This window comes from Halichoerus grypus, chromosome 9 (assembly GCF_964656455.1).
Source record: "Halichoerus grypus chromosome 9, mHalGry1.hap1.1, whole genome shotgun sequence".
Classification (NCBI taxonomy): domain Eukaryota; kingdom Metazoa; phylum Chordata; class Mammalia; order Carnivora; family Phocidae; genus Halichoerus; species Halichoerus grypus.
This window is the reverse complement of record NC_135720.1, coordinates 110,010,390-110,023,599: the sequence shown is the minus strand read 5'-3', so window position 1 is coordinate 110,023,599 and position 13,210 is coordinate 110,010,390. Positions and strand designations below refer to the sequence as shown.

Here is a 13,210-nt window from a genome sequence, read left to right as displayed (position 1 = left end):
TAGGTGACATTTTCTCCTGTTCCACTGGTGTCCCCTGATTTTCCTGGTTATGTGCTCATGATACCTTCTACACTCCTGTATAGAGCTTTTCTGATTGGGTAGGTCAGATTTATACTTCATATGATACCATGCTTCAATAAACAATCACCATCACATTTTAGGGGCACGTTGGAAAGGCTGTTATAAACAAAAAGTCCATTGGAGTAAGCTGGGAGCTGGAAGTATAGTCATTTTTCATTGGCTGAGATGTGACCGTCTCTCATTGGCTGGGCTGTTGCTAGGGCAAGAGGAAAGATTTAATCCCGCTGGGATAGGAAAGTAGTATCCACGTGCAAGGTGGGGCTCTTCCTGTTCGGTCTGCGGTTCGTAACCAGTGGTAGGGCTGGTAGGATGTGAGAGCTTCCCCCTGCTGGCATTCTTACATTCTAAATGAGGTTTCCTTTGATTAATTTTCACACTGCCAAGAGGATGTTTTATGCTTTTTGGGAGTTCCTAGATATCCTCATGGAGATGAGATGGCTGGACAGTTGAGTGTCTGATTGGTGAATTGTATCACAGTGTTCCTCGATGCAAGGAATATTTCAGTCCATGTAGTCCTTTGCCTTGTCTCTTGGACAAGTCAGTTTCTCAGCTCTAACACACGGCTCTCCATCTTTTTTCAGCTCTTACATACCTGAGGACAGGTACCTTCCCATCAGCTGCAGTAATTACTATGACAGGGATGGGATGTGTGTGGGGTAGCAGCACCCTCGGATCATATCACAGTCAGGAGGAGCACTTAAGAGTTTCAAAAAGCCCCTAGGTATATGTGTGCTGTTGCTCCTAAAAAAAAAAAAAAAAATATATATATATATATATATATATATATATATTTTTTTTTTTTTTTTTTTTTTTTCTCTCCAGTCCTGTGAGCTTAGCTTCGTTAGTTAATACAGTAAGGGAGAAATAGATAATTTTGCTACCTGTCTAGGTTCAAGGGGAGGAATAAATTAACAGAGAACATTCAACTTATTGTACAGTTTTAAAAGAAAACATTTTATCATTCTAGGTTTTATCATTCTAGGTTTTGAAGTTTAAGGTGCTCCATGGGAGGAAAAAGCCGATAACATGAGCGCGGAAGAAGGCGGTCCACCCCCTCGGAAAGAAGCAGCTCCTCGCTCTTCAGGAGAGGCAGTCCCCCCTGGGTCAGAAGAGACTGCCCCTCGGGATCCAGGAGAAGAGGCTCCTCCTCCTTCAGATGAAGGGGCTCCGCCCCCTGTGACAGAGGCGGCCTCAGCTCTAGATGCCGGCTCTCTTTACGAAACAGGTCCTGCTCCTTCTGGAAGTGATTATCTGAATTTCATTCCTTCCGATGAAAGGATAATTCTTCCAGAGGACGATGAGCTGGATGCACACAGAGTTCGACCTAGGCCTACACTCCGACTGGGTCAATCCATGCTTTCTGAAATGCTTTCTCAATCTTCCCATAGATCATCCCGATACCGCCGAAGCATGAGCGGTATTCCAAATCTACAGGAAACATTAAAAGAGAGACAGGTTTTTCTTATAATAAGATTCTTCATGTGTGTCACTTTTATGTCAAGTTAAATGTTTTTGGTGGTTTTTCTTCATAATTACAATTTCTACCCATGGTTTTCATTCTTTAGGCAAGATTTAGAGATGCAAGGGAAAACCGAAAAATGAAAATTGACCCTTCATACAAATACATATTTGAAATTCTAGCAGAAAAGCTTGGCCTGGACTTAGTAACCATTGAAGAATTAATTTTGGATTGTCCATCTGTAAGTTTAAATCTTATCATTATTTTTTAATTGCTCTTTGAGAGCTAATTGCTTTAAGAAACTGGAGTCATTGTAATGAACAACAAAACATTTAGAAAGGGAAGGTTGAAATTTTACCCATTAAGAAGTTTTATAGAACTATAGCCAGTTGAATCATATTTCTAGTTAGGTGTACTATTGAAGAGGAATGAAAGGGAAGAGTTAGCTACTAGAATTTGGCTAAAATTCTAACTCAAAATGCCTTTAGAGGTTAGAGGTATAGTCGAGCACAGGTAGAGTTAAATATTCTAAAAGTACAGGTTGTATGAACTACATATGCAAATCATTTGGGTAGATGAACAAACTGCATACATATGAGCTAGGGAACAATGACTTTTGCATGAGCATAGTAGAAAACAACAAGATGATTACCGTGTGTCTCAGCATGCCAGGGACAGTCCTAGATTATGCCTACTTTCCTGGCATAATTATTAACGGCCCCTCCTTTTACTCTAAAAGGTCCCAGTTTGGGCTGATGAATGTCTATGGTCACCCTCATTAGAGTAATACAGATAAGCTGTGACTTTCATAGAAGCTTCCAGAAGCAGTATCACAGCTTCCTTTCTGATAGCTCAGCTTCTAAATTAACTTTCAAAAATAGTACTACAGGTTGCTTGAGGTTTTTACCAACCCTAGTTGTGGACTGGCCTGGAGCCCAGCAAGACCAAGGAGCAGGTACATACTGGTGGTGCACTGATTGTCCCATTGAATGTACTGGTGAGAGCGTTGGGTATCGGGCAGTGTTGTGGTGAGGTTGTCATCATTGGGGTGCGTACCCCCTGCTTTTACAGGGACCAGTGAACTTGGGCAAAACTTTATTAGCTGGCTCTAGGAGCCCAGATTTGGTGGGATGGTTCCTAAAGGAGTCTCTCTCTTGCTTGATGTGATGTGTTGCCAAGTTCTGGAAAGTTGTCTGCCTTTTCTGTCAGGATCCTTATAAAAGTTGAAAACTGGCAGTCCTCTGATAGTATGAGTGGGATTGCTCATTCCTTAGTGTGTTATGATAATCTGGGAATGTGATTGATGCAAAGAGATCAATAACTGAGCTATTTTAATGGTGAAAGATAGGAAAATGCATGAATTGTGCACATAAAACAAGAGGCACTGCTGCAACCAACTGGAAATAAGAGTGTAGTTTCTCAGGTCACCACAATTCCCTGCAGGAATGTGCAGGTGTGGTCAAGGGTGGCTGCCTGGGCATGTGGACTGTGGATCAGATAGATCCCTGTGCGGAAGGGCCCTTCACTTGGTTCAATGGTTTCCTGTCACCACCTGGAATTTCTTCAAAAAAAATTTTTTTTAAGTTTTCTAATTCCAGTATAGTTAACATAGAGTGTTATATTAGTTTCGGGTGAACAAAATAGTGATTCAACAGTTCTGTACATCACCTGGTGCTCATCATGATAAGTGTAGTCTTCAACCCCCATCACCTATTTCACCCATCCCCCTTCCCACCTCCCCTCTGGTAACCACCAGTTTGTTCTCTATAGTTAAGGGTCTGTTACTTTGTCTGTCTCTCTTCTTTTTTTCCTTTGTTTTATTTCTTAAATTCTACATATGAGTGAAATAATGTGGTATTTGTCTTTCTCTGACTGGCTTATTTTGCTTAACATTGTACCCTTTAGCTCCATCCATGTTGTTGCAAATGGCAAGATTTCATTCTTTTTTATGGCTGAGTAATATTCCATCATTTATATATACCATATCTTTTTTACCCATTCATCTATGGGCTACTTCCATAACCTTATTGTAAATAATGCTGCAATAAACATAGAGGTGCATGCATCCCTTTGAATTAATGTTCTTGAGTAAATCCCCAGTAGTGTGATTACTGAATCGTAGGGTAGTTCTATTTTTACTATTTTTACTTTTTGAGGAACCTCCATACCATTTTTCCACAGCAGCTGCGCCAGTTTGCATTCCCACCAACAGTGAGCCAGGGTTCCTTTCTCCCCACATCCTCGCCAGCACTTGTTTCTTAGGTTTTTGATATTAGCCATTCTGACAGTTGTGAGGTAATATCTCATTAAAGCTTTGATTTTCATTTCCCTGATGATGAGTGATGTTGAGCATCTTTTCATGTGTCTGTTGGCCACCTGTATGTCTTCTTTGGAGAAATATCTGTTCATGTCTTCTGCCCATTTTTTTTTTTTAAAGATTTATTTATTTATTTGAGAGAGCGAGAATGAGAGAGAGTACATGAGGGGGGGAGGGTCAGAGGGAGAAGCAGGCTCCTCGCTGAGCAGGGAGCCCGATGCGGGACTCGATCCCGGGACTCCAAGATCATGACCTGAGCCGAAGGCAGTTGCTTAACCAACTGAGTCACCCAGGCGCCCTACTGCCCATTTTTAAATTGGACTATTTGGGGTTTTTTGATGTTGAGTTGTATCAGTTCTTTATGTATTTTGGATACTAACCTTTTATCAGATATATCATTTGTGAATATCTTCTCCCATTCAGGAAGTTGCCTTTTTGTTTTGTTCACTGTTTCCTTTGCTGTGCAGAAGCTTTTTATTTTGATGTAGTCCCAATAGTGTATTTTTGCTTTTATTTCCCTTGCCTCAGGAGACAGATCTAGAAAAATGTTGCTATGGCTGACGTCAGAGAAATAGCTGCCTATGCTCTCTTCTAGGATTTTTATGGTTTCAGGTCTCACGTATAGGTCTTTAGTCTATTTTGAGTTTATTTTTGTGTGTGGTGTAAGAAAGTGGTCCAGTTTCATTCTTTTGCATGTAGCTGTCCACTTTTCCCAGCACTATTTGTTGAAGAGACATTCTTTTTCCCATCGCATAATTCTTGCCTCTTTTGTCAAAGATGAATTGACAGTATCCACCTTGAAATTCTTTTTTTTAAAGATTTTATTTTATTTATTTTTTAAAATATTTTATTTATTTATTTGTCAGAGAGAATGAGAGAGTGAGAGAAACAGGCAGAGGGAGAAGCAGGCTCCCCACTGAGCAAGGAGCCTGATATGGGACTCAATCCCGGGACCCTGGGATCATGACCTGAGCCGAAGACAGACGCTTAACCGACTGAGCCACCAGGAGTCCCTTAAAGATTTTATTTTAATTCCAGTTAGTTAACATATAGTGTAATATTAGATTCTCATGTACAATATGGTGATTCAGCACCTCCATACTACATCCGGTGCTCGTTACAAGTACGCTTGGTAATCACCATCACCTATGCAACTCATCCCCCTCAACCAATTCCCCTCTGATAACCATCAGTGTGTTCTCTATAGTTAAGTCTGTTTCTTGGTTTATATTTCTGTTTCTCTCCCGCCCCCCATTTGCTTGTTTTTTTGTTTCTTAAATTCCACATATGAGTGAAATCATAGGATATTTGTCTTTCTCTGAGTGATTGATTTTGCTTAGAATAATACTCTCTAACATCCATCCATTTGCATGGCAAGATTTCACTCTTTTTAATGGGTGAGTAATATGCCATTGTATATGTATACCAAATCTTTTTTTCCCCCTCAGATCTAGGATTAGGGCTTGGTTTAGGGCCAGAATAAGGGTTAGGGTTAGGGCCAGTGTGATTGTATGTGCCTATTATTTTGCAGTTCAGAGACCACTCCAGAGGGATAAGTTTAGGGTTAAGATAGGGTTAGTGTTAGGGTTAAGGGTTAGGGCGTGTGTTTGGGTTAGGATAAGGTTTTTGCTTAGAATAATGCTTTCTACCTCCATCCACATCTTTGTAAATGGCAAGATTTCATTCTTTTTTATGGCTGAGTAATATTCCTTTCTGTGTGTGTGTGTGTGTGTGTGTGTGTGTGTGTGTGTGTGTGTATACATACTAAATCTTTTTTTTCCATCAGATCCTGAATTAGGATTCTGTTTAGGGTTATAATAAGGGTTAGGGTTAGGGTTAGAGTTAGGGTTAAGGCCAGTGTGAGGGTATGTGCCTATTATCCTGCAGTTCAGAGACCTCTCCAGAGGTTAGGTTTAGGGTTGGTTAGAGACAGGGTTAGAGGTAGAGTTTAGGGGTTACTGGTAGGGGTAGAATTAGGTTTAGGGTCAGGGTTAAGATTAGGGTTAGGGTTTGTGCTTGGCATCCTGCAGTTCAGAGACCTCTCCAGAGAATAAACTCTCAGACTTCCGTTAGGTTGAAAATAAACATGGCAACCATCCACCAAGCTGAGGTAAAGAGGGGATTTAACCTTCTAAATACTCTACTTTTTAAGATAAGTTTTTATTTAAATTCTAGTTAGTTAACATACAATGTAATATTAGTTTCAGGTGTAGAACTTAGTGATTCAACACTTACATAAAACATCTGGTGCTCATCACAGCAAGTGCCCTCCTTAATCCTCATCACCTATTTCCCCCATCATGTCACCAACCTCCCTTCTGGTAACCATCAGTTTGTTCTCTCTAGTTAGGAGACTCCACCTTGAAATTCTTAATAATTTTTTAACAAGTGTTCCTACATTTTTATTTTTCACTGGGCCTGTAGCTCACAAATTTGGTAGCCTGTCCTGGCTGTGGATGATACCATCCATATGGCAAGATAGTGATCAACCTTGTTTCACCTGAAAGTTGCTAGGCCATAAATTTGGTTAATCCCATAGTGGGAATCCCAGCAGCTCTGCAAAGGGTCCAGGCGTAGACATTGGTCCTGGCTAGTACCTTCAGAGAAGGACAGCTGCTAGGACTAAGTTAGGGAGATGGGTGTCTGCAGAACTGGTAGTCTCACTCTTAAATATTTGCCAGTTGGCTTTCTGGGCTTGCCCAGTTCCATAAATACTTTATTGCTGTATCTGATTGTATGACCCACCAGATTTGAAAGTATCCAAATTATCAAAAACAGCGCTCATACCCGTGATAAAAAGACATCCCAATATCAAATGCAACAAATTCTTACTCTTTAGACACATTGTACTCCTGAGACCAGGAGAGTGAATGGAGCAAGTGTTTCTCACTGGCCAGCATGCCAGTGTCATATGCCTGCAAACCCTTCCATTTGTCATTCTCAGAGTATGTCTTGTACTTTGGGTCTGGGTGCTTAGGTTCTTCCTCGAAGGCCGTCATGGACCAGGTTAGACACTGCTTAGGCTGCACATCTAGGAAATCTAGGGAAATGTAAGTCTTAAGGGAAGACTCACACCAAGAAAGGTGTTTCTGTAAGAGTTGTTTAGCAGTTGCAAAGCCACCGTGGAGGGGAGATAGTCCAGCCTGGAGAGAAACCAATCTCAAAATCTGGGAGAGCTCAGAAAGCTTATTTGGTTGAAGGGACAAGGCAGGCACCTAAATTGGCATCAAGATTGGTGGACAGGTGAATAAAGAGATGGAATCAGGAAGGAGGGGCGGCCTAGTTTGGTGTGATGATTTAGGAAACTGGTATATGGAAGGGTTTTCCTATTAGGTGAAGCCTGGTGTAGCAATCCAGAGTGAAAGTAGCTCATTAAAGGTCCCACAAAGGGTGGACAGTAGAGGGTGTGATGGTCATTTTGTTTGCCTTCAGATCTGTTATCTAGTCTTTACCACTGACTCTGTGGCCTGGAAGGCTGACCTCTCTAGAACCCATCACCTGGGCTCCCTTGCTCTCTGGTTTGCAGGGTACTCAGTCACTAGGAGGCCCCAGCAGGAGATAGGAGGGCAGAAGGGAGACAAGTCTGACCCCTCCCTGCTTGGCCATATTTTCTGGCTACAGCCAAGCCATTCTCCCTCCACTACTCCGTGTCCACTTGCTCCCAGCTACCCCCTTCCCCCACTCATCACACTTTCAGGCCTTGGCTGGTGCTGCTTTTTCCTTTGTCGATAGTCCTATTTTTGCTGCTAGTGTCACAGCTTCCCTTAACCCTTCTCTCTAGAATAGCCTCTTCATTATAAAGTTTCTTCAAGAACCCATTTTTGGGACTTCTTTTCTTGCCAGGACCCTGACCAATACAGAAGTTTCTACTGCATCTGTGTCCATGCTTTTGCTGCTCTCTCCATTCAGCACTGCTCAGGATAATCACAGACTATCTTGCTTTCCTGGCTTACATGACAGTGTTTTCCAAAGTCGAGGCAACAGTGGTGTGGTTCTGTGGATGGAGCACAGCCCTGGAGGCCCAAGGCTGGCTTCTGGTTCCAGGCTCTGAACTCGTGGTTGTGTGTCTTTGGGTCTTTTTCTCAAATTCTTTTTAGCTTTACTTCTGTCTTTGGCAAGAGGGGCATAATAATGCCACCTCAGTGCCAGGCAGTGGTAAAGCTCAGATGAACTATTTGTAAAATGTATGTGAATTTTTAATTTGCAGTCATGATTTCAGCCCATGACAACATTCACTCTCCTGGTCTCAGGAGTACAGTGTGTCTAAAGAGTAAGAATTTGTTGCATTTGATATTGGGATGTCTTTTTATCACGGGTATGGGCGCTGTTTTTGGTAATTTGGATACTTTCAAATCTCGTGGGTCATACAATCAGATACAGCAATAAAGTATTTATGGAACTGGGCAACAATCGCTGTGCTGACAGTTTTTTTATCTTTCAGATTGTAATTATGCAAGAGTCAAATTTATGTGTGAGATGGAAGAGTAGAAAATGAAGGGCTCAAATTTGGTACATCTGTGTGGCTCTGTTTCACTTCCTGGGGTGGTGGGTCTCAAATGGGGTCCCAGAAGCAGCAGCATCAGCATCACCTGGAATTTTTTAAAGATTTATTTATTTCAGAAAGAGAGAGAGGTAGCAAGAGCAGGAGGAAGAGCTGAAGGGGAAGGCAAGGGAGAATCTCAAGCAGACTCCCTGCTGATCGCAGAGACCCATGTGGGGCTCAATCTCATGACCCCGAGATCATGACCTAAGCTGAAATCAATAGTCAGATGCTCAACCAACTGAGCCACCCAGGCACCCCTCAACTGGAGCTTTTTAGAAATGCAAGTCCTCAGGGCCAGCATTCTGTATTTTTTTTAGAAGCCCTAGGTGCTTCTCTGATGCACACTAAAGTTTGAGAACCATTGTCCTAGGGGGAGAGGCTTTGCCAGATCTGACGTACCTCCCACACATGGCCAGTAAGTGAAGAAAAACCCACTGCTCGAGAGCAACACTTAGGTATAGACTCAGTGGACTAAGTGAAGTGGGTTGAGTAACTTTGTACTTCCCAAATAGTGTGTGAGGATTTTTGCTTACATGACCTATTTATTTTTCCGCTTAGATATGACACTGACTTATAAGTAATTAAATAAGAGCTTCATGCTCATAAACATGGGAGACTCTCATTATAATAATTTGTTTCTATATTAATTTGGCTACAATTTGGGTCAAATGACAATATCTAAAAACATAATTACTCAAATAATTGGTTTAAAAACCCAAGTTTTTTGTTCTCCAAGTCAGCTTTTAAGAATAGTTTTTTAAAAATAATAATTCTTTATATTTACCTCCAGTTGGACTCATTCATTTACTCCTATAAGATTCTGTGAGGCAGGGTCAGGTAAGTGGCTGCCTGCTTATATATGCAAATCATCAGTGTAAGTTCAGAAATAGAATTCACCATATATTTCATGGTAATTTTGGAGTTAAAGTAGTTCAAATTCTAATCCTGCTTCTGATGTCCCTGTCACTGTGTATCTTGAAAAAAGTCATTGAGCCTCTTTTTCTTTTTTTAATCTACAAAATGATGAGGATAAAGGCATATGCAATGCCTAGCCCAGGGTGTGGTTCGTTTTATTGTAGCTAATATAACTAGTCATTTTATTGATCATCATTTTCTCTTTTATTTAACAGCTGGAAGCCTTTGCTCATTTTTTTATGAAAGACGGTTGTAAGACATTGAAATTTTTGTACCAGGAAGGAGATGTCCCTGGCCTTGGTAAGGATGTTTTATGAGGGCAATGTGCTGGCTATTAGTTAATGAATGTTAAAGTGCAGCATATCCTTTCTCTTATAAATAGATATATATTTATAAATTTTATATATTTACATAGAAGTATATTTATAAAGAAAATTTATCAGAAGCTTATGTGTGGAGAAGAGTGTCTTTTTTTTTTTTTTAAGATTTATTTGAGAGAGAGAGAGCATGTGCAAGCAGGGAGGGGCCAAGGGGGAGGGAGAGAGAATTTCAAGCAGACTCTGTGCTGAGCATGGAGTCCCATATGGGGCTCAGTCTCACAATCCTAACATCATGACCTGAGCCGAAATCAAGAGCTGGATGCCCAACTGTCTGAGCCACCCAGGTACCCCGAAAAAAAAATGTCTTAAAAACAATACTTTTTCAGCCCAAATATATATGTCAGGCACTACTATAATATAAGGAGAAAACATACTTACAGAAATCATTGATATCTCATGGTGGATACATGTTTTCACTAGAATTTAATTCCGTTTTCCCTGAAACAGGTGGAGCCATTTTGCACACAGGTTCTCAGGTGACTAGTAATAGACAGGAAACCCTGTGAGAGCTCAGCAGCTGTCCCAGTGGTCTTGGGTCAGCATCTTGTCTGCTGCAGCTGTCAGTTGGAATATATGGCTTCCTTATTATTTGCAGGATTCCTAAAATAATTAACACTACCAGGATGTGAAACTTTTGTCTTGATAACCAGGTGCATGGGCCATCCTTTTGGTTTTAGACTACTTATCTTTGAAGTCTTATGGATTGTCCCTCCTATTGGTTCTTTCTCATTTTTCTCCTCTGCTGCCTTTAGCTGAGGCTCATATCTCATGCCTGCCCTAGTATTCTAGATTGAAAGCCTGTAGCTCTGAAACCAGATTCCCTCTCTGAAATTTACACTGCTTATTCCTTTAAAAGTAAATCTTTTATTCATTTGTATGTTATATATATACCACATCTTTATCCATTCATCTATGGATGGAAACTTGGGTTGCAGCCATAAAAAGGAATGAAATCTTGGGGCGCCTGGGTGGCTCAGTTGGTTAAGCATCTGCCTTCAGCTCAGGCCATGATCCCAGGGTCCAGGAATCGAGTCCCACATTGGGCTCCCTGCTTGGCAGGGAGTCTGGTTCTCCCTTTCCCTCTTCTTTTCCCCCCTGCTCTTGATCTCTCTTTCTCAAATAAATAAATAAAATCTTAAAAAAAAAAAGAATGAAATCTTGCCATTTGCAACAACATGGGTGGACCTAGAGGGTATAATGCTAAGTGAAATAAGTCAGTCAGAAAAAGACAAATACCATAGGATTTCACATATATGTGGAATTTAAGAAACAAAACAAAGGAACCAAGAAAAAAAGAGAGGGACAAACAAACAATAAAACCAGCCGCTTAAATACAGAGAACAAACTGGTGGTTTCTAGAGGGGAGGTGGGTGGAGGACTGCATGAAATAGATAAAGGGGATTAAGAGCACACTTATCTTGGTGAGGACTGAGAAATATATAGAATTGTTGAATCATTACATTGTACACCTGAAACTAATCTAACACTGTATGTTATCCCTCAGTAAAAATTCTGAAAAGTAAACCTTTCACTGTGCTCCTAGTTATTGGATTGGGTCCAAAACCCTTATTTCTCTGCTAAGGCCCATTATAACCAGGATACACAGTGTTCCTTTAGCCTGCGCTCCTATTCTTGCAGACATGAATTTGCTGCTCCCTTTAAGCCAGTCTCTTCCTTGTTTTCTGGACATTCCAGGGTCATATCTGTGCCCTTTGCTCTGCTCTCCTGACTCTCTCAGAATGCCTTTTTTCTCTATACCCAGCCAAATCCTACCCCTTTGGATCACCTCTGACATTCTCTTTTCTACAGAGCCTGCCCAGGGTGTTCCAAACCCATCCATCACTTTTCTCCAAACTCCTCCTGTCTCATTTAAAGTTTGCATTGTGAAATACAGCACTTGATTATGTTCTTCTATTTTCATTTAATTCTTTAATATAAGAAAATACCTACAATGAGAAGAGAAATAAAAACCACCCACATTCTCAGCCATTTGGAATAGGCACTGTTAATTCCTTGATGAATATTCCTCTATAACTTCTTTGCCCCTCCCCTCTTATTTGGAGAAAGGGTGGGAGGGAGGGAAAAAGAGAGAGAAAGTGATGTATATGTATAGAGTGTGTGTGCATATATATACATGTATACATAGAGCTGGATCCCTTTTTGTAGTATGTAGATATTATGCTACAAAATGGGATGCTACAAAATAGGATGCTACAAAATGGGATCCAACTCTACATGTTGTTTTTTTATTTTTTATTTTTTTTAAAGATTTTATTTATTTATTTGACAGAGAGAGACACAACGAGAGAGGGAACACAAGCAGGGGGAGTGGGAGAGGGAGAAGCAGGCTTCCAGCTGAGCAGGAAGCCTGATGCAGGGCTTGATCCCAGGACCTTGGGATCATGACCTGAGCCGAAGGCAGACGCTTAACAACTGAGCCACCCAGGCGCCCTCTACATGTTATTTTTATGGTGGCCTTTAAAATTTGATAATATTCTCTTTTTCATGCCACTAGATACATTTTTTACAATTAACTTTTAAACAGCTGCACTGTATTTCATTAGGCTACTATAACTATTATTTTTAAAACTTATCTCTTATTATTAGAACTTAGGTTATTTACAACTTTTTGCTCTTTTAAATAATGCCTCAGTGATTATCACTGAGGCTAATGTGGATTAGGAAGCCTTTAGGAAGAATTTGCAGGAGGGGAATTGGCAGGAGAAAAGATATATATATATATATTTTGTTTTGTTTTGTTTTGTTTTGTTTTTTTTAGAGAGAAAGAGAGAGCCTGTGTGCATGAGGGGAGGGAGGGAGAGAGAGAGGGAGAGGGAGAGAGAGAATCCCAAGCAGGCTCCACACTCAGCACAGAACCCAAGACTGGGCTTAATCTCACAATCCCAAGATCATGACCTGAGCTGAAATCAAGAGTTGGAGGCTTAACCGACTGAGCCACTCAGGTGCCCCAAGATAGGTATATTTTTAATTATTATTTTGCTACCTAGAAAAGTTATACATTTATTAGCTTGGTAAATATTCCACTACCTGTCTTTCTCATATGCATCTGTTAATATATAAATGCTTATTATCATTTAAAAATGTGATCATATAATACATTTTATTCTTGATTTGAGTTTTGCATTTGACAGTATAGCCCAGACATTTTCTATGTCATTATATATAAATTTACCTCATTTTAAAAATGCTGTACAGGGGTGCCTGGGTGGTTCAGTTGGTTGAGCATGTGACTCTTGATTTTGGCTCAGGTCATGATCTTGGGGTCCTGGGATCGAGCCCTGCATTGGACTCCCTTCTCATTGGGGAGTCTGCTTGACCCTTTCCCTCTACCTCTGCCTCCACTTGTGTACTCTCTCTCTCTCTCAAATAAATAAATATTTTTTTGAAAAAGTTTTAAAAATGCTGTCAGTATTCCATAGTATAGCTGCATTGTGATTTTTAGAAACCATTCCCCTGTTGATGGGTGTACCGAATATGTAGATGTATACAGAATA

At 40.7% G+C, this 13,210-nt stretch overlaps 1 protein-coding gene and 1 long non-coding RNA gene across 2 annotated transcripts in view; one reads left to right on the top strand and one right to left on the bottom strand.

Annotated features, from left to right (window-relative positions):
* Window positions 1-13,210, top strand: part of DNAH8 (dynein axonemal heavy chain 8) — a 431,463-nt gene that overhangs the window by 58,434 nt on the left and 359,819 nt on the right. The window contains exons 2-4 of the mRNA XM_078055380.1: window positions 1,064-1,536; window positions 1,647-1,781; window positions 9,531-9,615. Of these exons, the coding sequence (XP_077911506.1) occupies window positions 1,108-1,536; window positions 1,647-1,781; window positions 9,531-9,615 (649 nt within the window). The 5' untranslated portion in view covers window positions 1,064-1,107. The remainder of the gene's footprint in view (window positions 1-1,063; window positions 1,537-1,646; window positions 1,782-9,530; window positions 9,616-13,210) is intronic.
* Window positions 1-13,210, bottom strand: part of LOC144379086 (uncharacterized) — a 231,690-nt gene that overhangs the window by 5,897 nt on the left and 212,583 nt on the right. The gene's annotated exons all lie outside the window — the stretch shown is intronic.